We start from the raw sequence: 25,128 nt of genomic DNA on the forward strand, positions 1-25,128 counted from the left end.
AGCTTTTCAGGGGATAACAGACATTCAGCTGATGACAGCTGTGATAATATGAAGAGTTCATTTGCAAAAAAAAACAATAAATCCATTTTCACAAACCTTCAGAAAACCCACTGTTGCATAGTCTACCTGAGACAATGTCAATCCAACTGTAATTATCTCTATTCTTATCATGTCATTTCTACTGAGTCAAATCCACTCAACTTCCGTTTAATTGATACCATCTCAAGCAAACAACAACAAAAAAATAAGTTTTCTGAGTAAGTTATCTGTTTTTGCAAATGAACTCTTCACATATTTTCTGTGTACCTTGTAGAAGTGTGTGTAAAACAGAAAAGAGTTGCCTTACAGCAACAGATACACATGATGTAAAAGGCATTTTGTCTCAGTAATTATCAAGGATGCTGTCTCTTGTAGAATGGCCTTGCCTTAAATGATCAACTAGAGTACACGGCCACCTTCTTATGCTCTTGTCATAAATGTGCAGAACACAAGTACATCAAATACTACACAGAGCATAGGCTCTATAAAGTAGTGCTTTAGTTATGCTTCATGTTAGGAGTGGGAGAATCCTAAAATTACAGCTGCATCACGTAGTAAAATACAGATTTTTTTCCCTATAAATCTGTTCCTAGTAAAACCACCATGAGCTGCATGAGCTACAGTTCAGAAACCCTGTTTAGTGTTTACACAGTCTGACTCAGGGAGGCAGCACACCAGCTCCCCAGCCATTGGGACTAATCTCAGGAAGGGGATGTGTGTATGTTTCCTAACAACAGTGCTCTCCTCAGTGAGACCATTGTTAAATCTGGTCGGGAAATGGAGCACAGACCTTAAAACTATGACGGGGGCCGACAGTTAGCTCCTCGTGGGTCTGGGATGTAGACCGCCGCAATGAGCTTCACTGAGAAGGTCACTGATAACATTTTTTTTTCTCCGTTTTCTCTGTTGTCTGTTTTCTTAGTGGAGGATGAGCCTGCCAATAAAGATTAGAATACAGTGCTTAACTGCTCCGGGGTCTGTGTACTGTAAGTAAACATTTTCTCTTCGTATTGCAGCCACGGAAGTCTTGGATTGAGGAAAACTTCTCCAAGAGGGAGTGTGTGAAGTTCATCACTTCCTCTAGGGACCTACACAGGTAAACTAAAATCTGATTACAGCGATGAGCTTCCTAAAAGTGTTTAAAGTCGAAGATTTTATGATTCTCAGAAGAAACACAGGCGGGTTTGCTTTGTTAGTACACTGTTTAACATTAGTAGCAGTGGTTGTAAACAACATTCTTGTGAGAGCAGAACTATTTGGCATTCAGCCCTTGCTTCCAGGAATAGGGACCATCAGGATTCTTTGATAATGTGTTATTTCCGTTTTTTTTTTTTTTTTTTTTTTTACAGATGTAATCCAGTATGCCAAGTATGCCAAAACTTGATCAGGTATAATTTGTGATTTGTGTGTTTATGTGTCTCTTTCTACCATTGTCAATCCCCAACATACCTTCCTACCACCCCACCCCCTATTCCAATGAAATTCTTTTCTTCTTATTGTATGAATTACTCTCCCGCCTCCCTCCTTTTTTTTCAACATTTCCTCTTTTTCTTTCTTTCTGTTTTTCTTACATTTTCCAAGCTTTAATGCCACGGTATATTCAACAAGAGCATATTAATAGTGTTTAGGACTTGAAAGTGTGCAAATTTTGTGGACTTTAAGTAACAAACACAACCAAAAGAAATGTGGACTCAAGGACAAAGGGAAGTGAAGAGGAAGGGAGAGAGACAATCTGGCTTTAATAGTCCAGGTCGATGCTTTTTGTCTCTTGGGGCCTATCATGTGCCTATTTGTTTTAAAGTATTTTACCGATTTGTAATACTTCATTATCACAGGCAATTTTTTGTCTTTTTTCAGCTACCTTACATGCGAATGCCAAGTAGACCGAAAAAATCTGACTGAAAAAAAAGTCTGTTGTTCTTAGGTTTATCTGAAATTCATAAACAATGGTTAATCGAGTTACCTTGGAAAAAGCCTGTAGGTGAGAAATAGACACGTCAAAATGTGTGAAAAACAGGTCAATTATGAAGTATTATGTAAAATAATAAAAATAATACTGTGGGTTTAAGACTTCCTTAGGTGATGATGGAAACCTTTCAGTTGCATTAAAATAGAATTAGCATTGCCAGCAAGTCGTTTTAACCTTCCTCCTGTGTTAGCTTTCTGTTACCATCCCTTGTGTTAACGGGTCGGTTTTGACCCGTGTCTTAAATCAGCTGTGAAATACACTAAAAACAATTTTCTATCATTCAATTTTTTTTTCTCATCTCTTGGTTTCCTTGTTAGGCTTCCTTATCCATGAGAATATTGGTTTTAACATTTTTGGTGTGGGGCTCTGGGCCTTTTTTTATGTCAGTATACCACTCGATTTAAATTTAAAAAATGGTAAAATGAACCTCAAGAGAATGATATAGGTAAGCAAAAGGTTGTTGTGTTACCTGACTATTACTGAGGGATATTGTAACACATCTCTTAAATAAATTTGTTTTATTTTATTTTTTCATTTTAATATTTTTACCAATAGTAACATCTATGGTGTTATGGGTCAATTTCGACCCTTATATATTTACTTCAAGACAAACGCAAAAAAAAGATTTTTTTTCAGCAATAGGTGGTAAGTTTCCTCCTGAGAAGTTCTTGTTCAAGGTCATAGCTGATAAAAAAAATTGTCACAAGTGATATTGTGACCCAGTAGTCACATCGAGAACCACATGCTTTCCTTGGTTTTTCTCAGGGATGCCACTTGCAGCTTTGCCTGTGTAAATCTGTAGATTCCAGGCGTAGCTGATTTTTGCATCACAGGCTGCCCAGATTTTTATGCCGTACTTTCCTGGCTTACTGGGCATGTATTGCCGGAAGGGGCATTTTCCTCCGAAAGGGACAAGACGTTCCTCCACTGTCACCTCTGGCCCTGGGTTGAACATGAGTAGGAGAAGCTTCACCCATCTTTCCCAGACATCCCTGATGGGGGCAAGTTTGTAACTTCTTGCTCTGGTATCTCTGACTCTTGATATAATTTGGAAGGCCTGAAATGACATTGTAGCTCGGACAATATTTCTGCCTGTCGATGCGTCCCAGAGACTATCAGAGGCCTCATTGCAGGATCTGTGCACTCCAGCAAGAAGAACACCAATATAAGCATCCAGGTATTTCTCATCAATGTGTTTCCACATGTCACCATGGACTTTTTTTCCTTCAAGGTTTGTCATAACAATGATGACTCTTTTTAGTGACAATGGCATAAATAGCTCAAAACATGTCTTGATGTCACTGACTCCCGTCACACCAAATCTTGTGATTCCAAAGGGTCATTTTGATGACATTTGTAGCAGCTGCCCTGCCATGTACATCATGAGGTACTGAGCTCCAAAAGATCTCACCATTTTTGGACTTGAATCTTTCAGCAGGAGCAGCTTCACCACTGGTGACCTCCTCATCAGACTCCTCAGATGTGTCTATGTCTCCTGGACTATACTCCACATTGTCCTCCTCCACAGACACCTGCTCATCCATGTTGCTATGCTGGTCTGTGTCCTCGCCCTCATTGTCATCAAAAATATTATCCAGGACTTGGCTCAATGAAAATCTTCTTCTCATTTTTGCTCTCTGCAAATTGGAGATGTGCACTCTGCAAGCCACCAACTCTATACTGAATTGATCTCACATGTCTGGACATACCTGTCTGTTTTGGTTTTGTGCAGGTATATGGGAAAACAAGGCAAAATGAGAATTAACTAAAGCTCACATGAATGGGAGAGGAGCTGGCTGTCTGTGTTGGCTGACGGTGCACTTATGATTTCAGTTTTGGCTCTAATTTTTGCTTTATAATCTTATTTTTGTAACTGGGTCGAAACCGACCCTAACACCACAAATGTTACAATTTCAACTAGAGCATTTTAAAATGTATTAAAATTTTTTTTTCGGTTTTATTTTGTTGAAATAGAGGTTCCTGACAAAGTCAAGAACAGTAAGTCAAAAGTCAACAAGACGTCAACAAAAGTCATAAACAAATTTCTGTGGTTCTTTTATGCACTTAAAACTTAAAAACAGGTCGGTGGCGACCCTAACACAAGAGGAGGGTTAAGTGCATTTTTTCTCTGCAAACCCGTAAAGCCCATCAAATATGTTTGGCTACTTGACTCAAAATGTGGAATTTCTTGTATAGCTGTTAAATTTCTTTGTATTTGCTAGATGTTGTTGTGGCCGACTGATAGGGGAACACTCCTGGCAAGAGTCCCTTCCTCCAGCATCCCTGCATCCCAATCCTGGACAGGATGTGGAAGAGGATTGGTCCATAGAGCTCCACACCAGGGCCAGTCCTACCAACGCCTATGGGACTGTAGACTTTGAGGATACTGCCTCACGTGTCTGTCGGGCCAAGGTCTGTACGTTTGTCAACTGTATGTACCAAAGAAATGACCGGTTTGCTCAGTTTACATTAAAAATTTGATCACTCAAATTTTATTTATGTTAGGTAAAGGTAAATGCTTGCGCTCAAGTGCGAGAGACAGGGATCTAGATTTTGATGGCTGTGTACATAAATAAATAATCGAGATGTATGAAAGAAAAGATAATATCCACAGTAAGGACAAATTAATCACACTAGCATTACCTGATAAAAGCACAAAGGGCTTCTCAAATCTAAACAGCTTCATGTTTTGTCAGTATGTTCGTGTGGCTGTGGACTCCAAGCCAGAAGCGCTGCTCCAACTGATGCTGAGGGAATGGCAGATGGAGAGACCCAAGCTACTACTGACCGTCCAGGGAGGCTCAGAAAACTTTGTCCTGCCCCCAAAAGTCAATCAGGCCTTTAGCAAGGGGCTGATTACTGCTGCCGTCAGCACAGGGGCATGGATACTCACTGATGGCATTAATACGGGTATGTAGTACAAGTAGTTGTGGGCCAATATTCATTATTATTATTGAACAACACCGGATCATAGGTCCCTGTCTGACATACACTTACTAATCATTGACTTGTCTGAAATATACTCAGGGTGTACTGAGGATTTTAGTGCATTCATTCCCAGTGTCGGTAGGGCGTAACAACATACCACGTCTGATTGTATATTTACTGTGCATTCAGCTAATCTTTACATACTCTCTAGGTGTGTCTAAGTATGTAGGTGAGGCAGTGAAAACATTTGGAGGCCATGACCTGAGGACAAGAAACACAGTTGGTATCACACCGTGGGGAGTGATTGACAACAACACAGACCTCATAGGCAGAGATGTCAGTACTACGATTGTGTTCCTTGTTAAATAAGATTACACCATTTCTCACCAATCTGATGCTAAAATGTTTAAATGTTTCCAATATACTATATCAAAGGTAACTGTTTTACTATGATTGGCTCTTGTTGTGACATTAACTCAACATCGGTTCAGGTTTTCAGACCCTACCAGCCGCTGGGGAACCCGTTGAGCAAGAGGGCCTGTCTTAATGGTTTCCACTCCCACTTTTTGTTGGTGGATGATGGAACACTGGGAAAACATGGCTGTCAGCACGGCCTCAGGAGAAAACTGGAGAAACACATACAGCTACAGAAACTACATCCCCGTGAGTCAGTGTGTGTGCTTTGGTGCAATACATACAGAGGGCACAGGGAGTTTATGTGACTAGTGTTATTTATGTCACTATTTATGTCACTCTTTTCTCTGCTCTCTATAGGACTGAACCAAGGAGTGCCTGTGGTGTGTGTGGTGGTGGAGGGAGGTCCTGCCATTTTGTCTACAGTGCTGGACTATGTCAGCAAGGTGCCTCCTATACCAGTGTTTGTGTTCGAGGGATCGGGCAGGGCTGCTGACCTGCTCGCCTTCTTACACAAGCAAACTATTGACAGGTATGTTGGCAGTTGTAGGTGTGTAGGGGATCCATAGGAGTAGGTCCTATGGAGTCACATAGTTGTGTAAAATGACACCAACCACAGTACTTGTGTACCTTGATTGTGTTGTTATGCCTTATGTATCAACTATAATGTGAAGAAATGTTGCAAATACAACTATAAAGTCACAGTGAAACTTAAGTTATATCGTCGTCATCATTAATAATGTGATGTATTTCTGAGTGAAACGAAAAATGTGGCCAGGATTTCACACACCCTAAATTGTTTTATTTTGTTAGACCAGGAAGGGGATAGAGGTTACCACAACAATTTAGACCTCAATCACATTCTTTGTTTTTGTTTTTCCCTGATGTATTCAAACACGCATTTCCTCATATGACAACTGTCCCTTAGCTAACGGTTAGGTGCAGTTTATTTGTTGGGAGGATTTATGGAGTCACGCCAAATCATAGTCCGTTGAATTCATTTATGTTATAGCCTCTAAATGCAGCTTGAGTCTTCTAAAATATTTTTTATCCTTCTAACGGTTTTAGTCAAGATGAAAAGTTTTTATTCAGAATCTTGAGAACAACAGCGCCAAAACAAATAACGAAAAGGGGTAAATATTTTTATATGCTTGGAAATTACAGCTACATCATTGTAATGACTGTTTTTGAAGATGTGACCGTTCCTTGTCAGTAATATATGTGCTTGGACATGTACACACCCTTGTATGTATGTGTTTGCAAAGAGAGGCATTATGATATATACACACACACACACACACACTCCAAAAGATTTTTTTGACACATAAATAGTGAAAGATGAACAAACAACACAAGGACATAGGATTAGAATTTGCAAAATCTAACTTTAAATATACACTTTCTGTAGGCAATTGGATGCTGACATTGAAGAGGACTTTCTCGTCAGGATTGGAGATGTGTTTGGAATAGAGAGGACTGAAGCCACTCACCTCTACACTCTCCTCCTGCAGTGTATGGATCACAGACAGTCTGTGAGTAAAACAACATTTAAGAATATGTGTGTGTTGTGACTATTGACACTAACCACTCAATTATTGAACAACAGATAACCATCTTTGACTCAGAGTCGGAGGACCAGATGGCACCAGATGCAGCCATTTTGACTACTGCTCTCAAGGGTACTTGTTTTCTCCTCTTTGTTGAGGTTATAAACATTTTACTCGACAGACATTTTGTCATAGCAGTGAAACCGAAGGTGTAATTGATAAAATTAACAGCAGCTGCATTCATTGTAGATGAACAAATTCTAGACTTGGTATAACAATTGTTAGCATTGGATCATGGCTTTTCCTGTTTCGCTTATTAAAATGACAGCCAGGAAAAATGAATGTTGCAGTCTAGCAATGTACACATCTAAATTTCATAGTATATTTTTTTGCTCTGAATGGAAAACAGGCACCAAGGCCAGTGCTGCAGAGCAGCTTAGTATGACTCTGGCATGGGACAGAGCTGACATTGCCCAGAAAGACGTCTTGGTGTATAGACAGCATTGGCAGGTGAGACTGACAAAGGAAACCACTACTGGAAATGTTGTCTAATTACATGTCATTAATGCAGATAAAGAAAATTTTGCATTCTTATTTAATGAATTAAATTAAATGATCATATTGATTGTAATCATTTTAATGTGCTGTGTGTAGGTCGGTTCCTTAGAGCAAGCCATGCTGGATGCTCTGGTAATGGATCGTGTCAGTTTTGTCAAATTGCTGATTGACAATGGAATGACTATGAGCCGCTTCCTCACTGTGGATCGCCTCGAGGATCTCTACAACACGGTTGTTATAATATATTTAACTGTCTGCTTCTAATGTGTAAGACATCCCTTTTTCTGATTTGCATATCTCATCAATCAAGAATACAAGTACAAAAACTAAAATGCATTTTAAAAAGCTATTACTACGATGTTGTTTCAGAAAATACCTTCCCTACCCCACAGTATTTTGTTTGTCTTGCTGGACTAGTCCCTGTTTTGTGTTCCCTTGGCTCTCACTTTGGTATACAAACAGAGGAAATTCTGCTGTTTTGTTTGTTTCTCTTGTAGCATAAACTCCAAAGCTGTAGCTTTGATTTGAATCACAATAATAAATTGTAAGTGTTTTGCACCAGGATCCGCTGTGTCTGGTGGTCAATTGCATCCAGGGTATTTTCCTAGTTGTTGTTTTAGGATGCTTCTGAAATCACAGAGCTCTTTGTCTTATATTCACACTTGGCTTCCTTCACACTGCCTTTATCTTTTGTGTATTAAAGCCTCTTTACTTATTCATAACTCTGGAGTAATAAGTCCCACCAAGAAGCAAGTTAACAGTCGCTACTGTATATATACAACTGTGTTTTAAAACAACCAGTAGATTTTCTTTTGCTCTGATTTCGTAGCTGGTGTTTTCTGATGACTTGTCTGGGCTTTCTAAATAATAATACATATTTCTCTCCCCAGCCACAGGGGCAGACACACCGCTTCCTGCATCACCTTGTTGAAGATGCAAAACAGGTGGGTAATGACAATGAAAATTTCTGTAAACACATAAATATGAGCTTGTATATTATACTAGAGATAACACTGATGCATTCTTGTACCTCTATAGATACTAACTTTTTAAAAAATTTGCTGGAGCAGCCATATCAATATATGTACTGTTTGTCTTTATCTACTCTGCGTGTGTGCGTAGACTTCTCTCCCCATAGGTTACCGTCTTTCACTCATCGACATGGGCCTGGTGATAGAATACCTCATTGGAGGAGCATATCGCAGCACCTACACACGGAAACACTTCAGAGCTGCCTACAGCCGTATGCAGGACAAAGTTAGCATTGATGGTTTTGTTTTTTGTTTTTGTTCACCATGTGTTAATAGATGAACTATAGAAGTGGTTGGATTTGAATTAGTCTTGAATTTTCCCCTCTTTATCTTTAGGAGGGTAGATGGGGAAGTTCTGCTTCCGTGTCTAAACACAGACGAGGACTGATGCCAACCTCTACAAGGCACAGTCTCCAGGACCTGCATTTCTTTAGGACTGCTCAGCCTTACAAGCGCAAGGTTGGTGAGAGATTTTGTTTCTCATAATGAGTGATGTTCTGTCAAACACAAAGTTTCTGTAAGTAATTCAGATCTACACTTCAGAAATGAAGAAAAATGAATTATACATCACTGTATGTCTTTTATGGCAAATGGTTTCAACTCTGTGTAGCTCAGGTATTTAGATCTCTATGGAATCTTTAAAATAGCAATGTACAAACCTTTTATTTTTACATTATAAACTTGCATTACGATACCTCTTTATATGTCCGCCTCCCTCCCCTTTTCACCATTGCATGTTTTGTGAGGGGCCTCTCTCCTTTTCTGTTTCTAATCCATTGCTCATTCTTTTGTCCATGCCTCTAACTTTTCCATCTAGGAGCAAGATATGTCACAAAATGTGCCGCCTGAAAGCAGTCAAGAAATAACACCAAGTCCAGTCCTTGATGATGCTTCATTGCTGGTCTCTTTCAACTTCAACGACCTGTTTGTGTGGGCTGTGCTTCAGCAGCGGCAGCAGATGGCGCTGTTCCTGTGGCAACACGGCGAAGAGGCGTTGGCACGCGCCATAGTGGCCTGTAAGCTTTACCGCTCCATGGCCTTCGAGGCACGGCAGAGCAGCATGGACGACAACATTACGGAGCGATTCAAAACATATTCACTGTGAGTCTGTATGGTCATGTGAAAAAAATGCTCCTAAAACGTACCCATAAAACTGATGAATTATTCAACGTATCTAAAAATGTGAACGTTGTTTCCTGTGTGAATCAGCATCTATTAGTGACAGTGATATTTTCATTGTCATAATTTATAGAAATTATAAACAGGTTGACCACATAGAAAAAGTAAGCACATTTATCATACTTTCATATCTATTAAAATAGATTCACTGGTTTCACACCAGGTGCCAGTGATTAATAGCAGGTAGAGCTTGTCTTGTTTTAACCTCTGACATCGAGGATCTAGTCTTTTCTTTGCTATTTAAGTGTCATCATGACAACATCTAAAAAGCTCTCTAAGGCCAAATGGTTGTGGAGGGCTATGAGTTTTGCAAGGGATTTAAGAAGAGATCCCAATTTGTTTTTAGATAAATCATTCCACTGTGAGGAAAAATCATTAACAAATGGAGTAAATTTCAAATCCCTATCAATTTGTCCATGCCTGGCTGCCCCAGCATGGTCAGTCCATAAGGACACAGTTTGATACAAAAAGAACTCTCCCAAAATTTCATCACATTGATCTGCAGGTAACTGTTGCAACTGTTGATGTCAAAGCGTCATGCCTACAGTCAGAAAGAGATTGCACATATTTGACCTGGTGAAGATAGAACTGTTTTTTTACAGTAACAGTAGACACGTTGGTCGCAGACCAAGGACAGCTTTTCAGGAAAAAAACTTAGATGCAACCTAGATACCACGCGTGAAACATGCATGTGGAAACATTATGGTTTTAGGTTTCTTTGTCCCTGCAAGGACTGGACACCTTGCAGTCGTTGATTCAACAAGTTGAAGTTGAACCAGAAGTGAACCTTTAGTAGGATGGTGATCCTAAGCACATTTTCACATCCACTAAGGAATGGCTCAGAAACAATAAATGGATGGTTATGGAATGGCCTCGTCAAAGCCCATATTTGAATCCTATTGAAATGATTTTGTGGGATTTGAAACACTCAAAACAAGAGAGAAAACTCTCAAACATCTTGCAGGTAAAAAGAGTTTTGCACAGAAGTTTGAGCAAAGTGTATCAAATGTTTGCTTGTCTAAATATGTCAAAAAAAATCAACAATTTCTATGTTGTGCTCACATTTTTCACATGACTATGTTTGTTACTGTGTGTGTGTGTCAACATATATGTCCAGGTGCAATCTAATACAGGTTTGTAGTTGCGTGCTTTAAGACCTGCTGAATAATTTAGACAATTTAAATTAGTCTTGACTGTAGAGATATTCATCTCAATACTGGTTCAGTTCAATGTTTTCAATTATTTGATGTTACAGGTGGGGCTTTGTTAGGTATTTTTTATGTTTTTTCCTTCTAATATCATGGACTTTATGTACTTGTTACAATGAAAACCTGCATGTGAACACATGTCTCTCCTGTCTCTGTCTCAGTGAATTTGGTCAGCTGGCAGTGGATGTGTTAGATTGTGCATTTCGTCAGAATGAGCAAATGGCCATGAAGCTGTTGACCTCTGAGATGGAGGCGTGGAGCCATTTCACCTGTCTGCAGATGGCTGTCTCCTCATGTCATAGACCGTTCGTCTCACACTCCTCCACTCAGACCCTCCTCACAGATCTCTGGACTGGTCCGCTCAACATGAGAAAAAACTCCTTTTGGAAGGTAAAGATGTAAACATTGTAGAAGACGTCAGATAAAGCAGATAAAATTCATATTATGATTAGTAATGACACTGTAAAGTTGTCTCTGATTGTAAATGTCTGATTTATTTTTTTTTTGCTACAGTGCTATTTATTCATTTGTGGCACTATAAAAAAAATGAAAAGAATATTTCTCACTGGGTTTACTCCTAATGTCCTTTACACATTACAATTAGTCATTTGATCCAATGTTAATTAAGATATTACTTATTTTTTAAGCTACTGTTTCGTGTGGCAAAGTATAGTTTGATGATGTGTCTTGATAGTTGGACAGGTTTGTGTGACGCACTTGTTATAACTTTGTTTCAGATCATTTTAAGCCTTCTTCTGCCTCCTGCCATCCTGCTCCTGGAGTTTAAAAGCAAAGCTGAAATGTGCCACGTGCCACAGACCCATGAGGCAATGCTGTTTGGACTTGAGTCTGCCAAGTCAGTATCAGCCGCTGAGGGAACTGATCAACCTCAGATGGTAAAATGCTAACAGTCTGGACTTGTAATAGCCTCAGTATTACATGTCTCTTGCCTGGTCTGCAATTCTCTTCTGCTGTTCTTCTCTCATCTGCTCCTGTAGGACAGTGAGGATGCAGAGCAAGGCCTCTCCTGTCACGACAAATGTCTTGGTCCTGTTTCAGAAACTGTATCCTCTATAACTGTGCAGTGTCTGTCCTGGATAACAAGACTTTATGATTTCTACACAGCTCCTGTTGTCAAGTTCTGGTTTCACACAGTAAGTCGCATGCATCTTGATATATTAGTGAATAAATGAGAAAATGCTTTTCTTTGTGAAAACACATTACATCAGTGTGTTGTATTGAATGTTTATCCTTCTCTATTCTTATAACCTTTCTCTATTTTTTTCTGTCTCGACTTTAGATGTCCTACTTGGCCTTTCTGATGTTATTCTCCTTTGTCGTCCTGGTGAAGATGGGTGATAAACCCAGTGTTCAGGAGTGGCTGGTTATAGTGTATGTCTTGTCCACTGCAATGGAGAAAATCAGAGAGGTAAGTGATACAGTGGAGAGACATGTTGTTTTCTCTAAACTTATGTCTTTTATATTAGTTAGCTAGTGTTCTGCACTGGAGTGTATGTGTGTGCTCCATTTCCTACAGGGGACATTACTAAAAAGTGTAATATTGAAGATATCCAAATATTTACCTTCCAATTAGGTCCTAATGTCTGAGCCGAGGAAGCTGAGCCAGAAGCTGAAGGTTTGGTTCTCAGAGTACTGGAACATATCAGATTTCATTGCAATCTTGCTTTTCCTGGCTGCACTGGCAATGCGTTGGCAGGCTGACCCCTACCGAACGGCAGGACGCATCACTTACTGTCTAGACATCATCTTCTGGTTTGTCAGGGTCACAGATCTGCTGGCTGTCAATCAGCATGCCGGCCCTTACCTCACAATGATCACTAAGATGGTGGGTAGAGACTGTACAACACTTGTTGGAGAAATAAAGGTAGAGAAGTGTTATTTTAGTTACCCCTCCTCCTCCTCTCTCTCTGTGTTTCCAGACCCGTAACATGTTCTTCATTGTGGTGATGATGGCAATAGTGCTGCTGAGCTTTGGGGTGTCCAGGAAGGCCATCCTGTCGCCAGATGAGGAGCCATCCTGGAGCCTGGCTCGCGACATAGTCTTCCAGCCCTACTGGATGATTTATGGAGAGGTCTACGCAACAGAGATAGATCGTTAGTGGTGCAATAGAAAACTCTAGATAGTTATTAACCAGTGCTTATCTGAAGCTGTAGAATTTAATCTTGATGCCCTTTGTGGCCTTGAGTTACTTAGTGGAGGTGCTTAATGACAAATTGCCACAATGTCAGCGTGCCACTTATCATTTGCTTCATGATCCAGGTCATTCAATCAGTCAGTCTCAGCTAATTAAGTGATACTTACTTGACTTATTTTTCTATTCCAGATTGTTTATGACTTTAGACTGAAAGTAAATGTTCTGGTTTGTTTTACAACTCTGTTAACTTTATATAATGCAACAGTTGATGCTGCATGTGCACAACATGTACTGTAGATGCCAAGGGATTTTAAACAAAAAGTTATGCCTGTAGACATTGTTATTATGAGGAATGAATATCAAACCAATGTGTTTGTGTGTGTCAACAGCATGTAGCGAAGGTAAACCATGTCCTCCCGCGTCCTTCCTTACGCCATTCCTCCAGGCAGTCTATATGTTCTTCCAGTATATCATCATGGTCAACATTCTCATTGCATTTTTTAAGTAAGCATGTTTACTTAATTTTTATTTTGCAAAATCCTAATAAAGTTATTACAGTGGGGGACCCCCAGTAAAGGGTTCGTCTTAAATGTGTGTTGTCCTCTTATTAACAGCAACATCTACTTTGATATGGCTTCAACATCCAACAAGCTGTGGAAGTACAACCGTTATCGCTACATAATGACCTATCAAGAGAGGCCATGGCTTCCTCCACCTCTCATCCTCCTCAGTCACGTAGCCCTATGTTTGAAAGCCATTTACAGGAAATTTAGTGGAGACGCTGAGCGGGAAGAGAGAGCCTCTGGACTAAGTGAGTATGACATGTTTTGGATAAAAAACTATTTCGGCAGTTATGTATACACATCATACTAGCAATTGTAGTCCATTCTCTTGACTTACTCATCTTTTCCAGAGCTCTATCTGGGCCATGAGGATCGCAAGAAGCTCCATGAGTTTGAGGAGAAATGTGTGGAGGCCTACTTTCATGAACAGAGGGAAGGTCTCCACAGCAGTCAGCTTAATAGGATCAGAGCCACAGCTGAGAGGTTGGATTGGTATTCAGACTGATATTGTGTAAACCTGGTGTGTAGCATGCGCAATTATAGGGGCTTTTCTCATTTTATGCTATCTGAGAGGATGCCTCTCTTACTCCTGCTCGTTTCTACTGCATCAGGGCCCATTCCTTCTCCTGCAAATAACAATTGCTTGCTATTTTCTGGCCTTTTAGATTTGTTTGACTTGGGCTGTTGCTCAGAATGGTTTCAGAGTTTCCGCTTTCATAAACAATGAGCTTAGATAGAAGCATTTAGGGGACTCAGGTAGCTAAGGAGAAAGGTTTAAAAACTTAAGATGTGTGCCCTGTTGCCATGCACAAACTGGTTTAAGTTTAGTGGAGTAAAGTAAAGTTTCAGTCATAAGTAGGAGGTCAAACATTTCAGCCCAGTGCATAAACAAATACATTCTTCCTACTATAACACCCACAAAGGCTCCTTCTGTCAATATATTTTCCTCATTATGATTTTTGTGTGATAATGAGGTATTCAAGTTAATATGTGTGTCCTAAGATGACAGCTGATTCTCAGTGACCTCATGTGTCTGAACAAGAAACACTTTTTTTCTAAAATGAAGATTGAGGAAGTATATGTGAATTATGATCGTTCATGTTAATTCATGTTGGAGACTTAACTAAAGCTCTTACATTGGAGTTTTTTTTTTTTTTTAACAGACTTTTGGTATGTAGATATAATATAAATTTACATAGTGCCACAGCCTGGCAAGTATGTGTTGCAGCCCTGTTAACATGGGTTTCACTCCTGTTTGTTTGACATTATATTTTTTTTATTGTGGCATACAATATTATGCAGAATGTTTATTCATTGTAAAGTCTCCTGGACTCATGTGCTGACAATTTCTCTCAACTGTGAGCTTTGGTATGCAGCAAAGCTGCACACATATAACACTATTATTAATGTGTAATCTGTAAATGTATTTTTTTTTTCTTCCATTTTTGCTCAACTAGAGCAGAAGAAATGTGCATGATGGTGGGGGAGGTCTCAGAGAAGGTCAACTTCATTCAGGACTGCCTCTCACAGTTAGACTGTCAGCTGGGTCAACTCCAGGACCTTTCGGCTCTGGCCGTGGACACCCTCGCTCTGATCTCTGCTTCTGACAGCCTACACCAGGAGAAGGCATGCCTGGCTCAATGTCGACTCATCACAGCGTCCCGACACGACCTCCCTCACAGCTGGACCCTTCCACACAGAACTGGAACAGACTGTGATGTTCCTAATATCCGACGACTGATGGCCAAATCATGTAAAAGTACCCCGCCTTCTTTGCTAAAGGGCTATACTCTGGCGGCGAGTAGACTTGCATCCCAGGAGTGCCATGTACGAGCCAAGGGAAGCACAGGAGGCAGACGTGGACACACTGAGGAGGAGGAGGAAAGAGCAAAGGAGGTATGTATAGCAGTGCAACAAAGTGAGAGAAAATGTTGCAAACTTGACCTCCGCCTTTGGGGGGGAGACAAGCTAAAAGACATTATTTTTGCAGAGACACAAAGTATCACATCATTAGTTTGACTCCAGCACTGTCTGCTCAGCTTTATAGCAGTAAAACTAACAAATACAAGCCGATGGCTAATGAAGCTGAAAGTGTTTTATGTCACATATGTTTTTCTTAGGATTCACATTCTGCTCGTGTTGACCATCCCGCTGAGAGTTGGGTTTCTGGACCTGCGTCCCATCATTCCTTCTCTCACCTTTATGGCGGTGGAGTTCATCTTGGAGGTGTCAGGGATCAAACACCATGTGAGTCCAGTGAACCATCTAGCTGTGGGTCTCCTCTTTCTCCCAGAGGCTTCGAGTCACCACATCATAAACTTTGGACATGTGACCCATATTTGTATCCCAGTCAGGAGGAAATGTCTATGGAAGAGGGAGAAGAAGAAGAGGGGGATGAAGAAGAGGAAGACCTAGAGGAGAGAAAGACACACAAAGAGCAATCTAATATAGATGCAATCAGGACCTCTAGCAATGCTTTGCTTCTGTCTGACCCACGGGATGTCTCTGAGGGTTTGATAAATCCGGCCTTTTCTCTGGATGACAGCCAACCAAGTTCTCGGTCCAGACATTCCAGCCAATGGAGGAGACCGGTGAAATCCCCCAAGTGGACGCGTATGTCCAGAGAGCGTCCCTACGGCTACTGCAGGTCTCTGTCATCCAGTGTGGAGAACATGGCTTTCTCTGGAACACCCCTCAGTCCAATGAGGGGATCATTTCCTTCTCTTAATGAACCAATGACAAAAGAGACTCTGTCTGGTAGGAGGACCTTTAGGGATGGCGCATTGCTACGATGCAGCAGGAGCCAAGGTATTGTTGTAGATGGTAATGCAGGGATTAGAAAACCTAATGATTTATTAGAAGTTGATTGTTTAAAACAAAAGAGTGTAGATGAGCTCAGAAATCTGTGTAATATACAGTGCATGCAAATACTGAATTCATTCAAAAGCAACAGAGCTGAAATTTTTTATAAAAGGACATAAATTATTGTAATGTGCAGCATTCCTTTTCTATGTCTTGTCCCTGATGAAAGTAGTAGAAAAGCAAACTTTTTACTAATGTCTACTTCTCAATCTCTACTTTTGTGTACTGGGTGTACGTTTGTGTTATCATACATCCACATACTAACAGACTGTGTTTGTTTTACAGAGTGGTCCAAGTCATCTGACTTTTCTCAAGACTTGGACAGCAGAGGCAAAAATCAGATCAGGAAGACCGTGAAGATACAAGAGAAAAGTCCTGATAGTGTAACGTGAAACAATATGTGTTTTTCAGATCATACGGTTGAGATTTGCTTTGTTCATGACCGCTAAAATATCTACATTAAGATTCAGTAAGGCAGTCAACATTGCAAGGATCACAAAAGTAAAACCCTAAAACCCTGGTATTTGTTGTGGACAATAGGTAGCCATGCAGTCCCATTTATCGGATGCCTCCTGGAGAAGGCACCGGAAGTTGAGAGGAGAACCTACTTGTTGGTCGGCTTCAACCAGTCTCAGTCAGCTCAGTAAGGTCCAATATAAAATAAGCACATACTGTATCAGTAAGCAGAGCTTTCAGTGAGCAACTCCAAATATGTGCAGCTGGTTTGTCACACAAAGAGTTTTCTGAATTTATTATGCAACCAATCCAGCATAGAAATAAACAAGAAACATTATACATATGTGCAATGTATAAATTATCAACAGTGTTTTGTTTTCAGGAAAGTCTGATGAATAGTAATATCATTATTGTTTCAGATTTTGAACCCATTGACTTGTTGCAGAAACAGATGTTTTCCCATCAGGTAAGTCTGTGATAAAGTGTTGGAATATTGTGCTGTAGTAGTTTGTGATTACATTAAAAATATTAAGGGAAATATACGATATGATGAGTGTATTATATGTCAGTGAGGTTGGTCTGATTACTGTTGTATTGATCTTTAGGATGTGTGGAGCCCCACTCACTCAGCATGGAACAGCTGGGCCAGGTCCATGAGCCTTAGGTCTTCGTAAGTCTACCTTCCTTTTGGCCTCCCACAATAACCACCAATTTCAAAACACTTGATTGTAACACTTGCACAACATTTAGTTTTTTTCCCTTTATGTCTTTTTATGTTGCAGTTTACAGAGTGGCATGGCACCTGAAGGTATTTCTGAACATACAGCTTGAATACATTTTCTTTAAAATATGTCGATATAGTTCACTTGTTCAACATGGTGAGATTTACTGTTTTATAAATTAATTCCCCTTTATTTTGCCAGCTGCAGCCAAGAGCTCCTCATTCCAGTCCACTGACAATTTGTATCCACACTATTCAGGTATTAACTCAGTGTGCAGAAAATTAATGATCAACTAAATCAGAGCCTGTATACATTTTCAGTGCATTAAATCCCAAACGGATTTTCTATCTGGAATCATCTCTTTTGCACCTGCTTTTTCTGGGATCGTATAAATAATGATACTTGAATATTGGCTCATATGTAGTCTTAACCATATTTTGTCTGTCTGTTAACAGCCATGGAAAGAAACAATCTGATGAGACTGGCTCACACCATTCCCTTCACTCCTGTGTCCATTTTTGGTAACTTTTTTGTTTGATGTTACAGTCAGCTGATTTCTTGTTCAATAATGTTGTTTTACTCTTGAATTTGTGTCCATTTCTTCACATGCACTTTGTTTAGTCTTTGCTCACTCCTTGCAGGAGGTGAGCAGGTGAGCGTCTACTCTCTGGAAGAAGTGCTCTCTGATGCTGACCCTGAGTCCAGCTCAGTCTCTTCCTGGTCATCACGAGGCCAGACTGCAATGCTGCAACCGCTTGCCAGTGAAGAGGGCTCTCTGGATGGCGGTCTCCGGCGAGGCTGCAGGATGCTGTGTACCTGGGCCGAACAGGACGTGCTCAGACCTGGTCTGGTATACGTGGTCAAAGCCTTTAGACCAGAGGTAGTTCGTGCCTGGCAGAGGTACTTCCATGTCAGCACGGCATTGCATCTTTGCTTAAGGGTAAGTGTATTAAAACTCTTAAAAGTGTACGTAATAAGGAGCCATTAAGTTTCTGATTACATTTGTAGGAACCAACAGCAAGGCCATGTAGCAAAATTGTATCAATGAATGGACATATTAACAGTTTTAAATTCCCTTAAACTTGAACTTCCTTTCGCTTTAACTCTACAATCGATCTCTGTTTGACATCTTATAAGGAGATTCAGCAGCAGAGAGCAGCCCAGAAGATGATGCAAGTGTTTAATCAGGTCAAACCTGATGATATGCACCACTCTCCAAGGTGTGTGTTTCTTCCCTTTTGTATAAGTTCTTGTGTCTTTGCATGTAGTAACTGCCTGTTCTGTCCACCAGATTTCTAGATGTGTCATTGGTCCTCATGCATTCCAATGGCCAGTGGCTGACTATTGAGAGGAACATGTCTGGTGACTTCAGGAAATATAACAACAACACAGGAGAGGAGATCGCCCCCTGCTGTTCACTGGAAGAAACATTGCTTGCATTCTCTCACTGGACATATGAGTATTCACGCAGAGAGCTGCTGGTGCTCGATATTCAAGGCAGGTCCTTTTATGATATGTGTGTTTGTTTACACATGTGAGTTGTTCAGTGTGTTACTGCCTTTTTTCTGTCTTTATGTACTTGTTTTGTATGTCTTTTAAAATTTTTTGCCTGCTCTGTTCTTGACAGGAGTGGGAGAGGAGCTGACTGATCCAACAGTCATAATGGCAGACGACCAAAGGTACAGCAACCATTTCTGTCAGATATGTCATTCATGATGTCTGATTTCAGGAATCAATCATCTTTGATTTTAAAACTTCAAATTATATCATAAATATGGATATATGGTAGGCCCCAGTCCCCCCTGCAACCCTAGTGAGGATTAAGCGGTGTATAGATAATGGATGGATGGATGGATGGATGGATGGATGGATGGATATATGGAGAAAAGACAGGTATAAAACATGTGCTAATGCTGTCCTGACCCTGTTGCAGTGGCTGCAGGGGTGAGATGCTTTTTGGTCCCGATAACCTTGGAGATGCTGCCATCAACGGTTTCCTGCAGAAACACTCTTGCAGTGTTTGTTGCCGCAGACTGGGCTTAGAAGGTCAGAAATATACAAAATTGGTGTCTGAGAGAAAAAGAGAGAGAGAGTTGGAGAATGTGTGCATGGTAATGATATTCAGATGTTTGGAGAGTTCAGTTTTTTTGTCTAATTGAGTGTGTGACACACATTACATTAGCATTTACATATGGTTTTTTTCTCTGTATGTTTTTTTTTCTCTCGTGCACGTGTGCATATGCATATATTTGTATGTCACCTCTGTGTCGTCACTCAGGAGGCCAACTTGGCTCTGAGAGAAATCCCCAACAACTTCAAATGAAGGCAGCACACACCAACAGCCAGCTAATTAAGCCACGAGTGTTCGTTTATTTCTATAACAACAGTAGTGTTTGAGGCATGGGGGTGGGCCCTGCTTTGTGCGTTGTGCTGCACGGCCTTTGATTACGTATTAATCATGTCTTTGTGCTGGCGATGTGCTGCTGAGACATTAGCTTTGATTAGCTATTAATTAACGTCTCTGGGTAGACATGATACCGGCATCTAGAGGATAACTGCGCGGAAAGAAACTGTGCTCAAAAACAAACAAGCCCAGCAAACAAACACACAAACACAAACATTCAGACACAGTTGTTTTGATATTTCAAAGGTGCGTTGTGTTTCCTCTTCCTCTTCTTGTGTCCTCTCCAAGATTTCTCCAACAAATCAAACCAAATTATTCATGCTGGATGCATGGACTTCCTCCCAGGCCTGTCAGTATTCTCTTTCTTGTGGTAATGACTGTGTTATCGGAGTGACATGTCGCTAACTGATGTTTCTGTTGTTCAGATTTAAGGAAGCGTCTGGACAGCAGCGAGAACAGCAGTGAGGCAGAGTCGACGTCGGGGGAAGAAGAAGAAGAAGAAGAAGAAGAAGAAGAAGAAGACGATGAAACCAGGATGTAGCCTTTGACCCAGGAAGTAGGGAAAACAAAACATGTGCACTTTCAGTAACACAGATGTTTTTATATGTTATTGCCGCGAAGTCCTGTGTTAGCTCTGATTCATTGGCTGCATAAAAAAGGAATATTTCATCACACAAAGTCTGTGACTGGACACTAGAGATTATTAGGATTATTGTAGTTTATTCTGAGGGTGCTAATATATTCTCCAAGTGTATTAGAAAATGGCTTTCAGGAGCACAGTGGTGTTGTAGGGTGTTCCTTTAAAATGGTTTTATGTCATTGTGCTCTATCTTATGAGTCATAATAGGAAATACACTAATAACAGAATATCTTTTCAAGATTTCACAAAAGTCAAAATTGTTTTTTTTTTTAATTATAAAGAATTAATAATAGCATTGCAATACATTTGCACAATATTTGCGATGAATATATTGAGATAAATTTCTCTGTTTTACTAAAATAAAAAAATGGTGCATCTAATGATATGTATATGTGTGTCAAAAAAAAACGAGGCAGAAATGCACCCATAAAATTTATTTTATTTTTTTTCTTCCCACAACAAAATGTCTACAAAAGCGATAAAATATAGAATTTAACAAAAATCACTTCAGACCTTCACATTGTATATACATCTCAAAGGAGGACTCACTAAGGCCCCTGCATAGCTCTGAACTTCAACCCCGTCTGATCCATCAATTATGGGTGTTTGTGGCTCTCTTTATTGCAAATGCATGCATGCAGGCGCGCACACACACACACACATACACACACACACACACTCACACACTCCTTCATTCTCATGTTAAAATGAAAACTCCGCAGTAGAGCTCATGGATTTATGGTAGAGTCAGAGTTCAGAGTCCAGCAGAGTCCCCACCAAATGAAAAAAAAAAAAAAGCATAAAATGTAAAAACGGTTTGTCAGTGTAATCAAATACACATTTTCCTTGGAGTTCCCCTTTTTTGATTGGTTTCTCAAGTAAACTCACACAGTAAAGCATCTACGCCCCACTCTGCCAATCCTTCCTCTCCTCACTAGCTATGGCACTTTGAAAACAAACAAAATGTCTCATTTTTTATTTTTTTTTGTATTTTTTTCGTTTTATTGTTTCGTTTTGTTAGTCCTGTGTAAAAGAGGTTCTGCAGCCCAAGTACCTTTTAGGTTTCGGTTACAGATTGCTACATTTTGTTTTATTTGCTCTTGCTGGGACGCAAAGACATTCTAAACAATAAATTAACAATTTTCAACACTACTCCAATTGCACACATGTGTAATGCATCAAGATAGTTTACAAAGCATTGGTAGAGCAAACATCCTCTCACTCTCTTTTCTGTCTCACACACACACAAACAGCCACTTGCACTCACACAGGTTTTCTTAGGAAAGGGAGAAGGAGGTTTTGGAGTGTATTTGACTTAGTGTAAGAAATGCATTTCAAACCAAGTGTATTAAAAATGTCTGCGCAATTTGTCCAAGCCGCCGCAAAGAATGGCGACAACATTTATTGTGCGCTCTGTGATGTCATTCTGTGTTGATGGAGTGGTAAAGGCGCATGATGCGTTCAGCCCCTCACACTGAACAGGCTACTCCATAACATTCAGAATAGATTAACCCTCCCCACATCGTTCCCTCCCGCAGCAGGTTAAGGGTCTCTGATCCGGTTCAATAAGGCCAGTTCAGAAAGGGCCATTTGCTCACTGGTTGTACCAACTCACACATTCAAAGGTTGAGGGAAAAAAAAATCATTTCAAATCCAACAACAAATTTAAATTGTTTGTGTATAAATTAGAGCATTTTATTTAAAAATTATTTCAGCTTGTGAGAAAAAAAATTGCTTTGAACTGACTGAATTGATGTGGAATTTGCCCTAAACCCATTGCCCACCCTGCCAAAAACCTCTCCCACGAAACCCACATTATCATGAGAAGAGAAAACACAAATAAGCCCCAAATGTTTCATTGCAATGAAACGTCATGCAAATAGAACAGAACAACAATAGGCTAATAGTAATAGAAGAATAGTAGTCATAATAAGAACAATAATAATAGTAAATAGTAATAAAATAAAAAATAATCTTACAATGCAAACATGACAGTAGTAAATGCCTCCAGTTCTTATTGCTACAGTATCTTACTTACAGTGTTGCGTTGCCACTCGTTCCTGCCAGCACATCCCCCCTCGCAACCCCATCCCACCCCTCTGATTCACAGTCTAACAAGGGAAAATAAAAACATCACACACAAAAACTTCATATTCAGAGTTGGAATTCACTGTCCCACGGGGTTTTGTGATGGTGCTTGAATCACAGCTTACTAGTGGACTTCCCTCTCTGTCCCGAAAGCAGCAAAATAAGCAGTAAACATGAGCGTACAGTGGTGACAACGGCACACTGACAATAAAGTCTATACTTTTTTTGTTTTTCTTCTTGCGCTATGTAACAATGCTCGTCATATAGTCTGGGCTCTAAAGAGATTTGGACAGTGAATTCATGCTCCGTACACACGTGCACACAGACATACATCTATCAAAGCCTTGTCTGGGCAGATTCCGTTGCCGACATACGTTGGCGGCGTATGCCTTGTTTTTATTCTAAAAAGTTATTCTTTTATAATTAATTTTTTTGTAAATTTTGCAAAAATATTAAACCCTCTTTTAATGCAAAGTCAGAAAAAGAGCTGCTCCCTGAGAGATGCTGTGTAGTGCATCGAGCCTTAATGAGCAAGTGATTGTCTTTAAGAGTCACCGGCCTCTGATCTGTGGTCGGGTCAGGGGTTCAAGGAATGATGCTGGACTTTGGAGGAACCTGTAAATGATCACTGACACAGCATGGAACAGATGAATGTGAGCAGATTGCTGATGGTTAACATCGGTGCTTGCTGCAGAAGATTTTGTTTTCTGCGCTAAAAAAAAAAAAAAAAACCCATATGGACGGATAAAAATGATTAAGGACTCCAGTGTTGTTTGTGGTAATGAAGACATAATCAGTCTGACTGCACCTATGGGAAATCGGAGATTTGGCCACTGTGCAATGAACATTTGCAAACATCAGAAAACCTAACACAGGTCTCCATTTTTAGTGCTTCATAACACTAGATCAGAGTCCACTAATCATAGCATTTTAAGTAGAGGTAAAAGTGCTATCTTAGATTTAAAAACAAAAACAAAAACAAAACTTCGGAATAATTGCCGTTTTGTCTAACATGTGTTAGGTAACAAACTATAAAAGTACCAAGAATTCTGTGCGACTACTGTGTACAGGGCCACTTATTTTGATAAATGGCTTAGTTTAAAATGGAGCTTTTTAGCTGTGCTGAGATTTCTAAGAACTAATCATTGATCTCTTTGCAGAAGTAACGCATACAGAGCATCTAATGACTGTATGCAGAAACCCCTAGAGTCCATCAGTTATTTTTTAAAAATTGTTTCCTCACCAGGAACGTTGGAGCTAACAACATGCTGAGGTGATATAAGTGCCCAGTAAGACCAGTGTGATTCTACACAGTGGCCAAATACTATTTAACAAAACACAGAAAAAGCAACAAGTAAGTGCTAATAATTATGGAATGACAAAGTAAAGAAACAAAAAAAAAGGTGATTGTCTATCACAGCTTCCTTAAATTGTTAATGTAAATATTGCAGCTTTAAATAATGTTAAAGACGATAGGAGGCTATCTGCGTTCTTCACATCGTTCAACCAGTGCTGTTTTACGTCCTAAACCCAGACCACATTGTGTTAGACTGAAAACACTGCAGAGTCTGTGGTGGAATGAGTAGAGATGATTATTAGACATAATCAATGATCGAGAGTGAAATATAGTGCATTCTGGTTAAGACTGCTACCCTGTTCCGAACAGCTAAAAACAAGAAGAGGATTAAAGGAGAGGAGTAAGATCAGAAAGGCAGTGTAAAAGTTATTGCTCTTTAGAGAAAGGGTCCTACGTATTCACAGCCCGGAGTGATTGGCATCTACGGACTGGATTGTGCAAATAGTGATTGGAGGGATGAGGCCTCGTAGCACTCAGACAGGTCAGAGTTATTGGCGAGTTGTGAACTAGATTCAAGTTTGTTTTGACTTTGTTGTTTGTCTTGACTGTTGAATTACTTTAAAATATATATATATATATTTTATTTTTTTTTGGTGGACTTCTTCACTGTGATTTCTATTCACTTCTGTCTGTCAGAATTTCACATCAAGGTCCTGATACATAAGAGATAAAGGGCAGGGTAAAGGGAATTTGGGAAAAGGTGTGGGGCTCTTTGTGAGGTCCTGGTTTCTGATTAGTTGTTTCTGGTTGATTGTTTGAAAGCAGTCCAGCTTTTATTGGACAAAATTATTGCAGCGAGAAAAAAATGATTGATAGGATGGCAAATCTGCCAGATTTTTTTTTCTTGCAAAATAGAATATTTATGTATATATCTTCACCTTGAAAAGTAGTAGCCATTATTTTCTTTTTAAATCCTTCATATGCTCTCTTTACATTTCTATAAGTTCTGATCAGAAGGATGTAGTACCTTCTTTACATATGAACAAAATCCAGACAAGGCTTCTATA

At 39.9% G+C, this 25,128-nt stretch overlaps 1 protein-coding gene across 1 annotated transcript; it reads left to right on the forward strand.

Annotated features, from left to right (window-relative positions):
* Window positions 1-817: 817 nt before the first annotated feature.
* On the forward strand, window positions 818-21,084 carry trpm6 (transient receptor potential cation channel, subfamily M, member 6). The gene is made up of 40 exons (XM_008295710.1): window positions 818-909; window positions 1,056-1,135; window positions 1,389-1,427; window positions 4,231-4,420; window positions 4,705-4,918; window positions 5,148-5,272; window positions 5,428-5,599; window positions 5,711-5,882; window positions 6,759-6,882; window positions 6,957-7,029; window positions 7,307-7,407; window positions 7,552-7,686; window positions 8,346-8,399; window positions 8,578-8,712; window positions 8,823-8,945; window positions 9,304-9,587; window positions 11,035-11,263; window positions 11,611-11,769; window positions 11,872-12,027; window positions 12,174-12,302; window positions 12,468-12,719; window positions 12,814-12,988; window positions 13,419-13,533; window positions 13,644-13,840; window positions 13,943-14,075; window positions 15,050-15,488; window positions 15,713-16,400; window positions 16,740-16,837; window positions 16,995-17,097; window positions 17,330-17,376; window positions 17,516-17,580; window positions 17,693-17,718; window positions 17,834-17,890; window positions 18,088-18,153; window positions 18,274-18,572; window positions 18,770-18,852; window positions 18,924-19,129; window positions 19,260-19,311; window positions 19,566-19,678; window positions 20,462-21,084. Exons 1-40 carry the CDS (start codon window positions 892-894, stop codon window positions 20,575-20,577), a joined length of 6,042 nt encoding a protein of 2,013 aa, XP_008293932.1. The 5' UTR covers window positions 818-891; the 3' UTR covers window positions 20,578-21,084.
* The last annotated feature ends 4,044 nt before the right edge of the window (window positions 21,085-25,128 follow it).

The sequence above is a fragment of the Stegastes partitus genome, unplaced genomic scaffold (genome assembly GCF_000690725.1).
Source record: "Stegastes partitus isolate 25-593 unplaced genomic scaffold, Stegastes_partitus-1.0.2 Scaffold1072, whole genome shotgun sequence".
Lineage (NCBI taxonomy): Eukaryota > Metazoa > Chordata > Actinopteri > Pomacentridae > Stegastes > Stegastes partitus.

Bases quoted from the DNA above. Each gene is read 5' to 3' on its own strand.
- trpm6 (XM_008295710.1), top strand. The intron at 5,273-5,427 runs GTCAGTACTACG...ACATCGGTTCAG, and splicing joins CAGACCTCATAGGCAGAGAT to GTTTTCAGACCCTACCAGCC. The intron at 14,076-15,049 runs GTTGGATTGGTA...TTGCTCAACTAG, and splicing joins ATCAGAGCCACAGCTGAGAG to AGCAGAAGAAATGTGCATGA.